Source organism: Carassius gibelio, chromosome B18, assembly GCF_023724105.1.
Source record: "Carassius gibelio isolate Cgi1373 ecotype wild population from Czech Republic chromosome B18, carGib1.2-hapl.c, whole genome shotgun sequence".
In the NCBI taxonomy this organism is placed as follows: Eukaryota; Metazoa; Chordata; class Actinopteri; order Cypriniformes; family Cyprinidae; genus Carassius; species Carassius gibelio.
The window spans coordinates 7,030,888-7,048,717 of NC_068413.1; the positions used below are offsets into that span (position 1 = coordinate 7,030,888).

A 17,830-nucleotide genomic window follows, 5' to 3' on the forward strand; every position below is an offset into this window, starting at 1 on the left:
CAAATGAAGACAACAGAAGCAATTAAAAACAACAAAAGAGTGCTGTGACAAGGCTCGGTTAGCCGGTTAATCTAGTGTTAGAGGGACTTTTTAAAATAAAAATAAAACAAGTCAAAAGAATAGAAAAAGAAGAGATAATGTTAGTACTAGAGGCTTGTTTTTTTATAATAAAAAGAAAGCAAGAAGGTGGAATAAAAAAGAATAGAGAATGCTAGGCTCTTTTTAAAAAGAATACAAGAAGCTACAATAGAAAGTTAAATTGGATAAATATGTTTATATGTATTTTTTGTATCATATTAATAATTTATTTTTTCCTACTTTATTTTATTTATGTTTTTATCATAATTTTTTATATATATATATTATTATTATTATATTCGCAGGTTTGGTTCTCAATAATTCATACAGAATAGCCTTGTCAAGCTTGTTGATTTACTGTATAATGTTTTATTCATCTATGTTTTATACACTTCATAACTTTCTACTTTTAAATCTGATATGCAGAAACCTTGTCATTGTTTATACAGTACAAGGAAAATGTCCCAGACAAATTCAAGCCTGGAATTGAACATTTTCAGATGAAACGTAAGCAACACACATGCAAAGGAAACTCTCACACCACTCAGTATTCTAAACATACAGCCATAATAAACCTCAGATATAATAGCCCTTCTGTCTTCTGTCTCATTTACATAAGCTCCACCTTTTCCTCATCATCTGGTTTTACCTGTGGAGTTCTGACATCATCACCGCAGACCAGAGGCTTAGTGCTACAACACACCTGATGGCTACAGGTAAGACTTCTTGCTTCTTTATATCACATTAGCAAACAGCTTTGCTTTGTCTTTTTCTCTTCTGTTATTTTTCCATCAGTGTGTGATGCTAAGCTGTGTAAGTATAATGGGGGAAGGGATGTTTTTTGGTGCTATGACACCAAATCCTCTTGAGGAGCACAGATGGTCACTATGTACACCAAAACATAAGCATGACTATAAGAGGGGGCACCAGTGGGATCACACCTTATATAGATGAAAACAACAGAATAGAATCAGTGTTAGTGGCATAAAAAATATGCAGTGCATAGTAATTATTAGCAAATAAAAAAACAGATCTCTGAATGAATGTACCTCATAAAGACTTTATATTTAAGAACTGGGAATTGGGAACATGCTCAACAGAGAGATATATGCATTTCATTTGATTTCAAGTTCTCCTTAAATTTTGCTTCTGTTTACATTCAATTTGAAGTAGGAACTTAACTGACTTTCTCAGTTCATTTTGAACTCTGATATAGGCTACTAATTATACAGAAAAGATTTTGAATATGCCAATATAGTTTAAAAAATGGTGTCATCATTTACTCACCTTCATGTTGTTCCAAACCTGAATGAATTTTTTGCTTATGTTTAACCGAGCCCAATCACCACAGCCTGGTGCAAAAAATAATTTTGGTCTAAATAGCTAATTTTTCCCTTCATGACAACTGTGAGGAGGGTGAATTTTTTTTATAACTCATCAGTTTAAATTATATTAAGACTTAAAGTTCTGCATAATTAAGGGTGTGGCCACTTGAGTGACAGGTGGATTGCCTTTGCTGACACTGCCGTGCTAGGTGGGCGTGGCCTCAGCAAGTAGCTCCCGCCTTTTTGCCCATTTTTGATTGTATGGGAGATTCACGCAGTGAAACGCTGCCAAGACGGCGACGGCCCGCTCTGCACACTTTAGGCTTCAAAAGCACACTTCAGGAGTCTATGGGTGACGTCACGGACACTATGTCCATGTTTTTATACAGTCTATGTGTTTAACATAAAAGAAGATATTTTGAAGAATGCTGGTAATCAAACTGTTGATGATCCCCATGGACTTCCATTTCTTTCCCAACTCTGGAATTCAGTGGGCACCAACAACTGTTTGGTTTTCTTCAAAGTTCTTCAAAATATCTTAGTTTGTGTTCAACATAAACATGGAACAATGTGAACTATTCCTTTAAGCCCAAGTCGCATTTTATATTAAGCTTGTTCCTCTAGTGGGACAGCTCATCCAAAAACTAAATAGAGAAATGTTTTATTTGAAACAACCACAGCACATTTCGATTTACTTTGATTTACCTCCAGAATTGCCCAGCAACTTTGTATCCAAGAAAACATTATGTGCATTCTGTCTTCGTTCTGGAAAAAAATATGCTTTCTAACAGAAGCTTCAGAGATAGTAGTCTAACAGAGCATTTTCGGTGGAATTGTGATTTAGATGATCTTTATATTCCAATGAGATCCTGCATGGCTGGCTTCTCATCTTTTTGTCATACCCAGGTTTTGTAATCAACAGCAAAGCCATCTGGGTAAGTGCAGAGACACCTGTGCTTTTTGGGTGAAAGCCACTGAAGTGGAAGCACTGCCAGAAGAGAATGCCCTTCTAGCAATGACAATGTAAAAACATACAGTTCAACGTCATAACATGTTATTCTACCCCCACAATATGCTTCTTATATTGCTCTCTCAACCATTTGGAGGCTTAATACTTCACTTATCGTGTCCATGTTATTTAATTAGTGTCTTTTTACATTTTCATTCTATCAGAGGGATCCTGAACATAAAGACCTTATTATGATGAATGATCCACGGCTCAGCTAATGCTAACCTTCTGTTTAACACCTTGTGGGTCACAGCACCCAAACAGAGATTAATCTGAAAGTCATTTCGTCCCTGCTGGTATATCCAGTAACATGAGAATCAGTCTGATTAAGTTTTTACTTCATAAGACGTGTCGAAATTCATGCCTGGAATTTGAAATCATTAAACAAGATGCCAAGGTCTGATGACCAAGGGTAGTCTGATGCATGTCCAGAGAGTAAAAGATCACAAATAATCAGGCACTGCACAGTATTCGATAACTAATTGCTGACGGTTGGTTATTGAAGTTATTTTTGATTGGATTTCATCCAAGATTTCCACCCATCCAACTTATGAAGCTTTAAACAGGACATGCAACATTTACCTTTTTACTGTACAGTAGCTGATAATGTTAGCATAATGTTATTTTAACCTTGTTGATAAGTTTTTCTAGTTAGTTAGTTAGTTAGTTATCCTTCTGCCTCTGTATTCAAGAAATACCATTCACAAGTTTGGGGTCAGTAAATTTTTTAAAGAAATGAATAATACTTTCTTTTGAGAAAGGGTGCATTAAATTGAAGTAACAAAAGATTTCTATTGTAAAAAATCCTGTTTTATGAACTTTCTATGTATCAAATAGTCCTAAACGTTACGGTTTTCAGGAAATATGAAGGTGTCAGCATATTAGAATTATTTTTGAAGGATCAAGTGACACTGAAGACTGAAGTTATTGCTGATAAATATTGCTATATATTATCTAAGTTTTAATCATTTTTTAATTAAACAAATGCAGCTTTGGTGAATATAAAATGCCACTAAAAAAGTATAAAATACTACTAACAATTGAATGCTATGTTTCTTGAAAGCGGCTGCTTATTTCATATTATTATGTAGTGCTTGATGATTAAGTTGATATTTATCATTCAGACAGAAGACAGTTGGACAGATGTAGTGCAGTTTATTATGACGTTTTAGTTTCAGTAATATATCTTAGAATATCTGCATATATTTTACGACTTTCATTGCTGAAATCAGTTTAGATATGGCAGATGAAGGCATTCTCATCTTTTTGTCCAATGTACTGCCACTCCAGGATTTTATATACATGTATCATCATATATGTGTCACATTAACATATCAGCATATTCTTCTTTTTTGGATGCTGAACACGTCTGGTGTCGTTTTTTTTCTTACTATTCACTTCTTCTTTTTTTTAATGCAAACTTAATTTTAGCATCTCTGTAATATTAATCACCATCTATTTCGTAATGAATAGTGTGTAAGTGCCTGTCCAGAAGGCAAAAATTACAGCTGAATGAATCTGAAGCTGACAATTTTAATGCACATTTGACAGTTTAACCTTCCTTTTAGGAAACACTTTCTACTTTACATGCATAAAGAGGGAGAGTGATAACATCACTGAAACAAGTTTTTTATTGGGCCCGAGCTTATTTAATTTTCTTTCCTTTTAATTTGTTTTTCAAAACACTGCTCTAAAGCAGTGAAGATCAAACATCAGAGAAAGCTTAAATGACCTCCACTAATCAATGAACTCAAAGCAGTGGCGGAGAGATGAGATTCAGGCTATTACTGAACTGCTTTTGGTTCTCAGGGTAAAGTACTGTTTATGCATCAATTTTAGTTGAAATAGAGTGTCAGTAGTTCAAGATTACAGGTTTGCACCTAGATAAAAATGGTTTTCTGAATGTTTTCCAAACTAGTTTCAGTGACCTATATGATGACCTTGGACGATGCTAATTTGAAACACAATTAGTCAGGATAACATTACTGAGAACTGAACTTACAAACAGCATATCAAATTCTTTGGAGGTCAAAGGTTTACCCGAAAATCCTACTATTATATAGGCACTTTGTGAGCTATTGAGTGAAAAGGAATGAGAGTGAAAAGGAATTATGTACCATATTAGAGTCAATCAGAAAAGCCGATGTCTTTACATTTCTTTTTTCTTGGTCAGTTATAGTGCAGTTTTTACCCATTTCTTTTATATCTGATCCTTAGAAATTATTTTCATTTGTGTTGGCTAATGTATTCAGTTATAAATTATGTTTGAGTTGAATAAAAGCAGTTAATTTAGATGCTATCACACGATGCACATTTCTAGCTTATCTAACAAAATGTGGTTTAAAGTGCTGAATGCACCAGAAGTCTCATCAGTTTTAGCATAAGGAAAGTTTAAAATGATATAAAGAATATGTGTTTTTCTATGCATTTGCTTCTATTGGTTAACTGTATTATAAGATATATTCAACCTAGCAGGGTACGATATAAAAGTGATTTCAGTGAAAAAGTGACAAAATTATTTTCGGCACATCTTGTTATTATGCTCTAGAGAATGATGTGCTTTGCACATTACTGTGCAGAGTAATTCATTTATAAAACAACTTATTAATGCTCAGGTCCAGCGATCATTTGAGCGTTGGACCAGTGAGGCTCGGCCAGAGTAGTTGTGCAACTCCTGCAGTATAACAAGATAAACTCTCTTACATGCTCTAATAGAGGACGGTCAGGAAATGCACCACCATTTTATCGGAAGTAAGAATTGCAATAATATATATAATATAATATAATATAATATAATATAATATAATATAATATAATATAATATAATATAATATAATATAATATAAAATAATATAATATAAAGTTGTAAATAAGGAATATTTGTTAATAAAAATACAGTACATTTATTTTTAAAATAATAATAATACTACAATTTCTCCTTTCTTTTCCCAAATCTCTCTCTCTTATATGAAATATAAAGGTTACCTCCCACTTTCTACTTGTTCCCTGTGTTGACCTTTGTATTTATATGTACAGGGTCATGATTATGCAGTGTCACTGAAGATAAGCCACAGAACATGGAAGTGGGAAAGAGGAGGCTTTTTTAGCCGGCAGACACCATGAGAGGTAAGATCATGTTTGGTTTTCAGACGTAATTTCCCTGCAAGCTTTTCTTCTGTGATTAAATTCAGAATATAGATGCTTATTGTATGTTAAATGATTGCTTCATTCATGATATATATATATATATATATATATATATATATATATATATATATATTATATGAAATGGCAAGGTGTTCCACTTAGATTTTTTTAAATAATGTTTTTCGACCATTTAAATTTAAAATTTAAAATAGGTATTGATTAAATAGCTCTACTGTATTTTACACATAAAAACAGCCTTAAATGATGATTAATACTCTTATCTATTTCAGTTATCGCCCTGATGATAACCGGTAAATAAAGAAAATGCACAAAATAATATGAAAAAAAAATCATATAGGCTATACAATGGTTATTGAAATGGGTTTCATTTGTCCTTCATTGCATATCTAAGTTTCATGTTATGTGCTGGGGTGATATACAGATCATCATGTGTTTACCTGTCCTAACGTCTATCCTGCATGACATGCTGTTAGCTCTTCACACCTATACATAGACACATGGGACATAAAACAGGACAGAGAAACATGTCAGCAGCTCTAGAAAACACCCCTATGTGGATAATGAAAGAGACCACCATCAGCTGACTGATTCAGTGCTGACTGTTAACATTTGCTTCTGGCAGTAAAAAGAACTAGTTTTCTCACTGTTTATGTGTGCTGGCCTTATGCAGATGGCCAAGTGAAAACATGTTTACAGGGTGTCCTAAATTCTTGTAAGTGTCTTGACGTAGGTTACGCATTCATTCACTCAAAGATAAACACATGTCCACAAAGCATAAGATCAGCGTTGTATAATATCTGAATACAGCTTGTAGTAGTTAATCATTCTTCAGCTGTTTGGACACTTAAAGTTAATAAGTGATGAATTATATCACTTTCATCTCATGTGTTATTGAGCTCAGAGAACATCAGTGCTGACTAGGCAGTGTGGATTTATGCATTCCATTGATATAAAAATAGTGATGATGATGTATGCTGAATCTAATTTTTAGATTGCAGGTGATGCTTTGAACTTCTCTCCTGAGTTTCCAATGGATCTACAAAGGAAGAGCCGAACAGTTCAGCCTGCAGGTCCCCTGGATGGAGGCTATGGCTGGTTCATTGTGCTTTCCACCTTCCTTGTCTTTGGGCTGACATTCGGAGTAATCAAGTCCTTCGGTGTGTTCTTCGTAGAAATCCACTGCTACTTTGCAACCACAGCGACTGCAAGCTCATGGATCACATCCATCTCTGTGGCAACTGTACATTTTGGGGGTATGTGGCACTTGAACGTTTCAACCAGCAGGGGGTTTACTCCACTTCCGCTGTCAGCACACACCTTTGCCTTTTTATGTCATACATGAGACTGATATGTTTATGAATTTCAAAATGAAAATATGACTTAGTGAAAACTCGGTCACATGTGATCATATAAGATTGTTCTTTTAATCTTTTAAAATGTTCTCTTGTAAAATCTTTTCTCTTATTTATGAATTTAATATTATAATTTATTTAATGAAATATTGCATTTATATTTAGCCATTTAGCAGATGCTTTTGTCCAAAGTGACTTACAAATGAGGACAATGGAAGCAATCAAAATCAACTAAAGAGTGCTATAAGTCTCAGTTAGCTTAACACAGTATACATAGCAAAGTTTATTATTATATAATAAATTAAAAGAAAAATAATTGAGCAAGCTAGCATTAGAGGCCTTTATTTGCCTTTTTAATTTATAGAAAATAAAAAGAAAACAAATAGAATGCGAAAATAATAAAAAGAATTGAAAAAAAAGAATGTGCTATAAGAATTATTTGCACTAATGCTATTTTGTTAAATGTTTGCACAAAATCTAATCTGCAAAGATTTAAAACAATAATATACATCTTAAAATCTGGAAAAAAAAAAATATATATAGAGAGAGAGTGAGAGAGAGTATAATTGAAGTATTATTTGTTAATATCCCCTATTGAATTTATTTGCACTAATGTTATTTTGCACAGTTCCACAATTCAATTTTAATACAAAATCAAAGCCACAAACACTTTGCCTATAAATGAAGATGTGACTGTGTGTATTTGTTATTACACTTATGTTCTCTCATCTTTTTAAAAAAGTTATAAATAATTTATATGACTAATATTTTTATTCAGATATTATGTTAATATTCATTGTTTAACAATGTTATTGTGGTTTTCACACAAAATCTAAGCTAGCTGCAAACCACGAAGATGTGATTTGTGAAAAACACATGATCTTAACTGTTGTCTGATCTTATTTGTGATTAAGATGCATGCCAACACACAAGCTCGCCTTAATCTTGTAATATTTGTTAGAGACATGATCTTGTTCTCTGGCACCATCAGACTTTAAAACATTGTGTGGCTGAAACAAATCTAACAGAGCAGGGGACTAGAAATATGGGTTTGTGTTCTACCAGTATAATTTCATTTCTGGGCTGATGGAGCACTTGGCTCCTGGTGGTACAGTATGTCATGACGGTGTGCTTCGTGTTTGTCTGTGATTCAGCCCCTGTAGGCTCTGCACTGAGTGCATACTTCGGCCATCGGCCAGTGGTGGTGGCGGGGGGTCTGCTGAGCAGCATTGGGATGGTGGCCGGGTCATATGCCCAGGATCTGCTACAGCTGTACATCACTGTGGGGTTCCTTACAGGTAAAAGTGCAGCCAGCAGTGGAGCATATGGCTGTAGTTACACACACACATTCATGTTTCCAATGTTTCAGTGAGGATTCACAACTTGAAAAGATCATTAGCCATTTATAGTAGCTGTATAGGATCTTATTCATGAACCACTCAGATTCAAGAACACAGCAGAGCAGAGCATATGATGAAATTAGAAAATGGTAGGGGCAAAGCTAAGAAAGAAACAAAGTTCACTAAAACTGTTGACACATTTAGTCTAATTATTGATTAAAAAATTTTAATTTTTTCTTAATTACTTGTTAATTAGATCATTATTCATGTAGTTTACTTCATTAACTGACACTTTCTTCGTATCTTAACCAACCTATTTTTCATTTATTTTACTATTTAGTTGGTTTACTATTACATATTATTATCTTACTATTATCTCTTTTTGCAATGATGTTTTTTTGCATAAAATAAACTGCAAACACTAAACATTTACTGATTTTGTCAGACCGATAAAGCACACTAGAAAGAAAGAAAGAAAGAAAGAAAACTTCAGCACAGAATCAACATAGTAGGATGATTTCTGAAGGATCATGTGACACTTCAGATTGGAGTAATGGTGCGAAAAAATTCAGCTTTGCATCACAGGAATAAATTACATTTTGAAATATATTCAAATAGATAATAGTTGTTTTTGATCGTTATAATATTTCACAACATTGCTGTTTTAACCATATTTTTTATAAAATAAATGCAGACTTGGTGAGCATAAGAGAAGTATTTTTAAAAAACACAACATTATAATCAAACTGACCCTAAACTTCTGAATCGAACATTCAGTGTTAGTAGATGGTCATAAATGCCTATGATCTTACAATACAGTTGTCTATGTAACCAATGGCATGTCAGCATTGTTTTACCCTTGAAAAATTAATGACTTGTCAGAGGAATAAATGCTTGCTCAGGTATATCCACCTGCTTTGCTCTCTGAATGTCCTTTTTGTTTCGTCCTCTGCAGGATTTGGCTATGCGCTGACCTGGACCCCTACTGTGACCATGCTGGGCTGGTACTTTGAGAAGCGAAGGCCAGTGGCCAATGCTCTTGCCAGCACAGGAGAGTGCCTCCTCACCTTCATCCTTACCCCATCCTTCCAGTTCATGGTGGATCAGTATTCCTGGAGGGGAGCGATGCTTATCCTGGGAGCTCTGCAGCTCAACTTGTGTTTGTGTGGAGCTCTTCTGAGACCCCTCAACACACACGCTCCTCCTAAAGAGCTCGAGGAGAAAGAGCAGGATATGCAGCTGCTATCTCAACCTCACATAGACTCTAGAAGTTCAAATAATAGGTCAGACTCAGATCCACTGAAGGTCAAAATCATTCGTTACGTGGACTACACTCTTATCGCTAATGCTCGCTTCATGGTCTATTCAATGTTTGGTGTCTTTGCTGCTCTCGGCTTCTTCGCTCCATCTCTCTTTCTGGTTCCGTATGCCCGGAGTCAAGGAGTGGAGGAGTACCAGGCGGCCGCTCTCATGTCCATCTCTGCTGTGCTGGACCTGTTAGGCCGGGTGGTATTTGGGTGGGTGGCTAACCTGCGGCTGGTTAAGACAGTCCATCAGCTGATCGTCACAGTGATTCTGTTGGGCATTGTTCTGCTGCTCTGCCCGCTTGCAACCACATTCACCCAGCTAGCGCTGTTCAGTGCGGGTTATGGACTGGTGTTCGGAGCGACTGTGGCCATTCACATCACGGTACTCGCTGAGGTGGTGGGGGTGGAGAGGCTGGGAAGTGCTCTGGGCTTCTTCATGCTCATCCGGAGCAGTGGTGGCCTCCTTGGTCCACCTTTGGCAGGTGAGATGTTTACAGAAATTTGGTCACTAGTGACTATCCTAAGCAATGACATCAAAATTATTATATTTGTTTATATTTATTTGATGAGTGTGTAATGTAGATAAACCACTAATAATATAATATAATATAATAAATTTGAAACCCCTGGTTGGAGTTGGGGGTTCGATTCCCCGGGAACACATGATAGGTAAAAATTGATAGCCTGAATGCACTGTAAGTCGCTTTGCATCTGCTAAATGCATACATTTATTTTAATATATACATATATATATATATATATATATATATTAGGGGTGTAACGATACGCGTATTCGTATTGAACCGTTCGGTACGACGCTTTCGGTTCGGTACGCGGTACGCATTATGTATACCGAACGGTTCGTTGGAGTAATTAATTATATTTGAAAAAAAAAAAAAGAGAGAGAAAGAAATATAATGATATGCGTTCAACAAGGTAGCCCAATAACCCAAACAACGTAACAGGCAACGCCCCTGACACTCCCGAAGAAGAAAAAAACACCATCTTATATGTTTATGTTAGGCTACTCAGCAGGCGCTCGCTCACTCAGTACGCGCTGAAGGCTCGTTGCAAAATAGCCAATGCGTTTAACAGACTAGAAATGAGAAGATCCTCCAATAACCAACAGGTCTGGTGTTTGGGTGCACTTTGGATTCCCTTTAAGCTATAATGGTGATGGCAAGAGAGTGGTGGATAAAAAAAACAACGGTATGTCGCATCTGCAACATGACAGGGTACACCAGCGGGATTACAAAAAAAAAACAAAAAAAAAACAGCGGGAATATCTGGGATATATGCGTCAGTACTATCTGGGAAAATACGAAAAAAAGGAGAAACATGCACGCAGCAAACTATCCCTGCAGCATTTAGAAACTATAGCTTACAGGGAATCCAACCCAAACACCAGACCTGTTGGTTATTTTAGGATCTTATATTTCTGGTCTGTTAAATGCATTAGACATTTTGCAACGAGCCTTCAGCGCGTGCTGAGTGAGCGAGCGCCTTAGGGGCCGTTCACATATCGTGCCTAAAAACGCATGGAAAACGCTAAGCGCGTCTTTCTCCTCCTTTCCAAAGCGCTCGGGCAGAAGCTCTCATGAGGCGTCTGTCTTTGCTAAGCAACAATGACGTGCTCTCTCCATGAGACGCGGAAATTTCAGCGAAGGATAAATGGATTTGCAGCTCTAAAAATCGCTTGCAGTAGCTCTGCTACTGAATTTATTTCAAAATTGCAATCCATATACAACTATGATCAGCTGTTCCTTCATCTTGGCTGAGCTCTCAACGTTGTTACGGGAAAGGATGAAGCTGATTGGTTGGTTCTTGTCACATGACCCGCGGTGCGCTTGCGGCATTCTGAAAAGTTGAGATGTTTTTACATTTTGCTGTATCTAAAACGTATCGAACCGAACCGAACCGAACCGTGACATCAGTGTATCGTATCGAACCGAACCGTGAATTTTGTGAACCGTTACACCCCTAATATATATATATATATATGTGTGTGTGTGTGTGTGTGTGTGTGTGTGTGTGTGTGTGTGTGTGTGTGTGTGTGTAACCATAATTACATATAATAATTTGGTTATAATCAGGAAGTTACTCTATAGTCTGCCATTGTACAGTAGCTTTGTAAAGCTCTTTATCAGTAATCCTAATGCATACCCTTTCTTCGTCATATTTCTTTGATGAGGTTTCTCATTAATGCCAGACAGGACTCAGGAATACTATGTTATCGTCCCATAAAACATTGCCTATCAGAGAAATGCACTGGGCTATTGTGTTAATTTCATGGATTATTGGTCATTGCATAAATGGCTTTTCCTGCTTCAATAGCAGGCCACGCTTTGACTGCCCTCACCAAATTTAAACCATTTATTTGGTTTCATTGGCTGTGATTTTTCTGTGCCCACTGCTCAGTACGTAGCACATCACAAACAGTAGTGTGATAATACTGTACATCAGTGGAGCTCTGCAAAAGTGTCCAATAAATCAACAAACAAACAACCAGCCAAGAACAACATTGTATATACAAACCGATTCCAAAAAGGTTGGGACACTGTACAGATTGTGAGTAAAAAAGGAATGGAATAATTTACAAATCTCATAAACTTATATTTTATTCACAATAGAATATAGATAACATATCAAATGTTGAAAGTGAGACATTTTGAAATGTCATACCAAATATTGGCTCATTTTGGATTTCATGAGAGATACACATTCCAAAAAAGTTGGGACAGGTAGCAATAAGAGGCCGGAAAAGTTAAATGTACATATAAGGAACAACTGAAGGACCAATTTGCAACTTATTAGGTCAATTGGCAACATGATTGGGTCTAAACAGAGCCTTTCAGTTTGGCAGCGTCTCTAAAGAAGTCAAGAGGGGCAGAGGATCACCAATTCCCCCAATACTGCAGCAAAAAATAGTGAAGCAATATCAGAGAGTTTCTCAGAGACAAATTGCAAAGAGGTTGAAGTGCATAATCATCATCTACAGTGCATAATATCATCCAAAGATTCAGAGAATCTGGAACAATCTCTGTGCGTAAGGGTCAAGGCCGGAAAACAATACTGGATGCCTGTGATCTTTGGGCCCTTAGACGACACTGCATCACATAGAGGAATGCTACTGTAATGGAAATCACAACATGGGCTCAGGAATACTTCCAGAAAACATTGTCGGTGAACACAATCCACCGTGCCATTCGCTGTTGCCGGCTAAAACTCTATAGGTCAAAAAAGAAGCCATATCTAAACATGATTCAGAAGTGCAGTCGTTTTCTCTGAGCCAAGGCTAATTTAAAATGGACTGTGGCAAAGTGGAAAACTGTTCTGTGGTCAGACGAATAAAAATTTGAAGTTCTTTTTAGAAAACTGGGATGCCATGTCATCCGGACTAAAGAGAACAAGGACAACCCAAGTTGTTCATCATCGCTCAGTTCAGAAGCCTGCATCTCTGATAGTATGGGGTTGCATGAGTGCGTGTGGCATGGGAAGCTTACACATCTGGAAAGGCACCATCAATTCTGAAAGGTATATCCAAGTTCTAGAACAACATATGCTCCCATCCAGACGTAGTCTCTTTCAGGGAAGACCTTGCATTTTCCAACATGACAATGCCAGACCACATACTGCATCAATTACAACATCATGGCTGCATAGAAAAAGGATCCGGGTACTGAAATGTGACTGCAATCCAGATCTTTCAACCATTGAAATCTTTTGGCACATCATAAACAGGAAGACGTGACAAAGAAGACCTAGGACAGTTGAGCAACTAGAAGCCAGTATTAGACAAGAATGGGGCAGCATTCAGCAACTTGAGCAACTTGTCTCCTCAGTCCCCAGAAATTTGCAGACTGTTATTAAAAGAAGAGGGGATGCCACACAGTGGTAAACATGGCCTTGTCCCAACTTTTTTGAGATGTGTTGATGCCATGAAATGTAAAATCAACTTATTTTTCCCTTAAAATGATACATTATCTCAATTTAAACATTTTATATATCATCTATGTTGTACTCTGAATAAAATATAGAAATTTGAATCTTCCACATCATTGCATTCTGTTTTTATTCACAATTTGTACAGTATCCCAACTTTTTGGGAATCGGGTTTGTAATAGCTGTAATTGATTGCTAGACAATAAGGCTCTGATAGGGAAACTTCAAATCGATAGTTCTATAATGTTGAAACAATGACATTTTGCTCTTACCTAACACCTTTTCTCTCAAATACATCTGCCAAAACATGGCACAAGCTGGAAGAGTTTTCACTCCAAGCAGCCAAAAACCTCTCCCACACCAGAAGCAGTTCAACACTAAATCATCCAGAAAAATCTCATCCGTCCGTTTAAAGGCATTGACTGCCAAAACTACATCTATATCTGTATTCTGAAAGACTAATGTACTTAATATGAATCTCTTGGGGTTTTAGTCCATTAAATAGAGCACAGATTGATGTTTGGGAGGAGAGGAGCGCCTTTATTTTAGGCACTGCAGGTTAAGAGTGTAGTCTGCTGGGCTTCATAACCGGCAGTGTAATTACACCATAAATTAACTCTGCAGCAGTTTTTCTCAGTGAGTTTTAATCAGGTTGGAAAACTCCTTTACTGTGGCATTATAAAAGACATCTCAAATTATCACTGCATCACTGACTTCACAGGCGCTCTATTCCTTTGCGCTTTAATTGATTGATCATTTAAAATAAATGTAAAGGGAAATGTTCAGATTGGTCTGAAAACATGTGGTAGGAAGATGCACGAACAACTGCGGGCTAATAAGTGGTCTTTGGGCAAGCGTCACTGTTATGCACGCGCAACCATCTAGAACATCCTAGAATTGTTTCAACAAGTTTTGGATGCCATCAGCACACTCTCATTTTGCTCAGATAATGTCAATATTTAAATTTTAATTGCAAGCTAATGACATTTTCATAATATTAAATACTACTTACGATATTTTTAATATTTTTACTCTATAGAAATTCGACCATTTAAGAGATTTGTGGTTTGTGGTTTTATTTTACAGATATTTCAATTGATTGTTTACGTAAAAATGACATTTTTAGTTAATGTTATTAAAGTTAATGGATCTCGTCAGAATAAAAGTTAAAACAGCTGATAATAACATTGCAATAATCCACAAGTAATCCACATAATGCCTGTCCATCAATTAATGTATTGTACAGTGAAAATATGCATGTTTGTAAGAAACAAATCCATCATTAGGGCATTTTAACTTTAAACCGTCACATCTGACCAAAACAATGCTTCCTCCAGTGAAAAAGTATTTTGCCCTCTCACATCAAAATCTACCAACATACTTGTTTAATACTGTCTAGGGCTGTTTTTGCTTGTAAACAATGCTTGATATGTGCATATTTCTCTCCAGACTCAGACACAATGGGGGTGTTTTAATGGAGAAAGCAATATTATGAATAGAGCAACATTTTGAAGTTAAAAATGTCTTGATGGATGTTTATTACAAACACTTGGCTTTTCACTTCACAAGACATTAACTGATGGACTAGAGTTGTGTGGATTATTGTGATGTTTTTATCAGCTGTTTGAAGTTTCATTCTGACGGCACCCATTCACTGCAGAGGATCCATTGGTGAGCAACTGATGTAATGCCGAATTTCTCCAAATCTCATCTACATCTTGGATGAGAGTCAGTAAATATTCTGCAAATGTTGAACTATTGTTTTAAGAGAAAATTCCGTTTCAGACTTAACTGACTGTTATTAAATATTTTCTACTGTTTCTACAGGAATCTTCATAGACAAAATGAGTGACTATGGAGCTGGTTTTCTGATGGCGGGTGTGACTATTCTTGTCTCCGCCCTCTTTTTGCTTGTGTTACAGCAGATGAACAAAAAAGGGACGGGAAAGGGTAAAGATGTCAACTTGGAGAACGGAAAGAGACATGAGGATCTGAAACCAAGAAATTTCAATTTCAGAAAAAGTTAGTAAGAGGAGGCTCTAACATAATGTGTAGTGTTTCGCCACAAATGCAGTCAGGTAAGCAGAGATTATAATTAGAGATGACTGTCAAAAGTGAACGGTGTAAACTGACAACATGTTCTCAATGCTGACATGCACTGTCTGTCCATTCACTCTCTCACTCTTAATGACACTAAGTGAACAGACATTTCCCACCTAAGTGAAGGATTCAATGGATTCTGGGAAGTCCTAAAGTGTAGTGTAGTGTAGTCCTACAGTGATGACATTACAAGCAGTATTTCATCAGATCTATTGATCTGGAAAATGGGGAGTGTCTTAATGGACTGATGGAGCACCTATAGCCAAAGATGATCACATGCAGTCAAGAACAACATCTGCTGCAATTTCTTGTATGAAATTAAGAATGCATTTTAGTCTGTCTGTCCAAAATTACACAAATTTAGGTTTGAAACATGATTTTTATTTATCTATTCATTTGGGGGGTTCAACGTGCAGTCCCGAGGTCTGGATGCCATCTAAATCCCACATTTCGGAAAATGTTCTCATTTATTGCCCTCTAAAGGTCAGGAAAGGGAAATGCAGGATGGATGGTTACAGTGAAAGTTATACCTAAATGGACTTTTTCCTCTATTTATTTTATGCATGCTATAAATAAGCAATGTTTTTTATGTATAAAATCATATTTGATTAAAACAGCCTAATGAACACTGTTTATTTTTCAAGGAGCAACTGTCACATCAGTCAGTACAACATAAAAGTTACTGAGTGCACATTTAAGAGAGCATAAATCGAGAAAAAGGTATTAGTGCATTTTGTTTTGCAAAAAATAAAAAAAAACTCCTCTTACAATAGCTTCATCTTGGATCTGTGGGAGATAAATGTCTTTCTGAAGGCATAGACTAAAAACACAGCCACATCCTGCTGAAGAAAACCACACAACAGATAGTAGTGTCTAGATCTTTCCTGTTTACACTGTGTGATGAAACGTTAACCGTTCAAAGCCAAACCATCTTTATAAGATATCAAAGCATATTTCTCATCTCCCATCTTCACAATAATCTTTTCCCAGCATCTGCACTTTGATGTGTTTTATGCATGCTGGTCTGTGTGTATCACAGATAAATGGCTTTTCAAACTAAAAAAAAAAATTCAATATGCTTGTAAGAACCTGAGAAAGCAAACATTATGCTTGACAATAAGAGCCTTCAATGACATACAAATAAAAAATTCTTCACATTTTAGTCTGTTCACAAGCACAGTTTTGACTTTCCCTGATATTATCTTTTAACTTGTAATGTGCTTTTGCCATTTGTATTTTTCGTTTTAGGTTTCATATTTGTACTTGGCTTCAATTTATTTTTATTTCGATTTTAGAAATTTTAGTATTTCAAATTCACTTTAGTCTTATTTAGTTTCATTTCTAATATTCTATATATAAATAAATATTTTTTCCAGGTTTCTTTTCTTCTTCTTTTTTTTGTGGTTTAGTTTTAGTTAACAGATCTTATCCTTTTATATTTTATTATTGTTATTTTATATTTTTCTTTGTCATTTTATTATAATTTACATTTTACTGTAAAATAAGTTATCATTTCAAGTAGAAACTCAACATACACTGTTACATATACACTTGATCCCATCAGTAAATTCCCAAAGAGAAAAGAAATAATGCTGTAAGTAAAGAAAATGGGACCCATGCTGTTTTCTTCTGACCTGAGCCATCCTTTCTTTTAAACACGGTTGAGGCGATGAGTCCTTTGAAGTCTCTAATTGGAAACAGTTGATGGAGTTAAGTGAAATAACGGATCCCAGATCCTCTTTTCCAGCCATATCTCCTCTGTAAAACCAGGCCTCTTAACTTTGACCTTGGTGTGGTCCAGGTTAGGCAGTAAGCCCAGAAACAGACAGCCAGAATGATGCACGATGGCAACATTCAGTGAAGCCTCAAGATGAAAACTAAATTAGACTCAATCTAATAATAAAGATAAAAGGAACCTAAGAAACTGAACAGAAATGACAACAAAATGGAAATGTTTCCCTCTGAACAGAAAATACAAAGTGGCAGAACACCTGATTAATGTTACCAGCTCTTTGAAAATTAGGAAACTACAATAGGCACAGACTGTATGTACAGACTCAGCAAACATAATGTTTCAGTAGTGATAGGCAAACACAGACAGACCCAAGCTGTGTTTTCCCAAAAGCATCGTAAGCAATGTTTTCTACAATTTACTAACAATACTTTAAGGAAATGTAGCCCTGGATATTATTGCACCAGAAAGGACAGG

At 36.1% G+C, this 17,830-nt stretch overlaps 1 protein-coding gene across 2 annotated transcripts; it reads left to right on the forward strand.

The window, feature by feature from the left end:
* The first annotated feature begins 746 nt into the window (after positions 1-746).
* On the forward strand, positions 747-16,783 carry si:dkey-246g23.4 (uncharacterized protein LOC559426 homolog). Of its 2 annotated transcripts, none has more exons than XM_052582469.1 (6): positions 747-794; positions 5,449-5,538; positions 6,572-6,833; positions 8,087-8,230; positions 9,228-10,061; positions 15,349-16,783. In XM_052582469.1, exons 3-6 carry the CDS (start codon positions 6,611-6,613, stop codon positions 15,546-15,548), a joined length of 1,401 nt encoding a protein of 466 aa, XP_052438429.1. In that variant the 5' UTR covers positions 747-794; positions 5,449-5,538; positions 6,572-6,610; the 3' UTR covers positions 15,549-16,783. The 2 variants fall into 2 exon arrangements, with proteins under 2 accessions (XP_052438429.1, XP_052438428.1); XM_052582468.1 differs by lacking the exon at positions 747-794 and adding an exon at positions 5,045-5,163.
* Positions 16,784-17,830: the final 1,047 nt, after the last annotated feature.

What these genes read in the sequence shown, in the direction of transcription:
- si:dkey-246g23.4 (XM_052582469.1), top strand. Translation starts at nt 6,611, where the DNA reads ATGGATCTACAAAGGAAGAGCCGAACAGTTCAGCCTGCAGGTCCCCTG. An exon ending in GGCAACTGTACATTTTGGGG is followed by an intron (nt 6,834 to 8,086) that starts GTATGTGGCACT and finishes TCTGTGATTCAG; the next exon opens with CCCCTGTAGGCTCTGCACTG. An exon ending in CACTGTGGGGTTCCTTACAG is followed by an intron (nt 8,231 to 9,227) that starts GTAAAAGTGCAG and finishes CGTCCTCTGCAG; the next exon opens with GATTTGGCTATGCGCTGACC.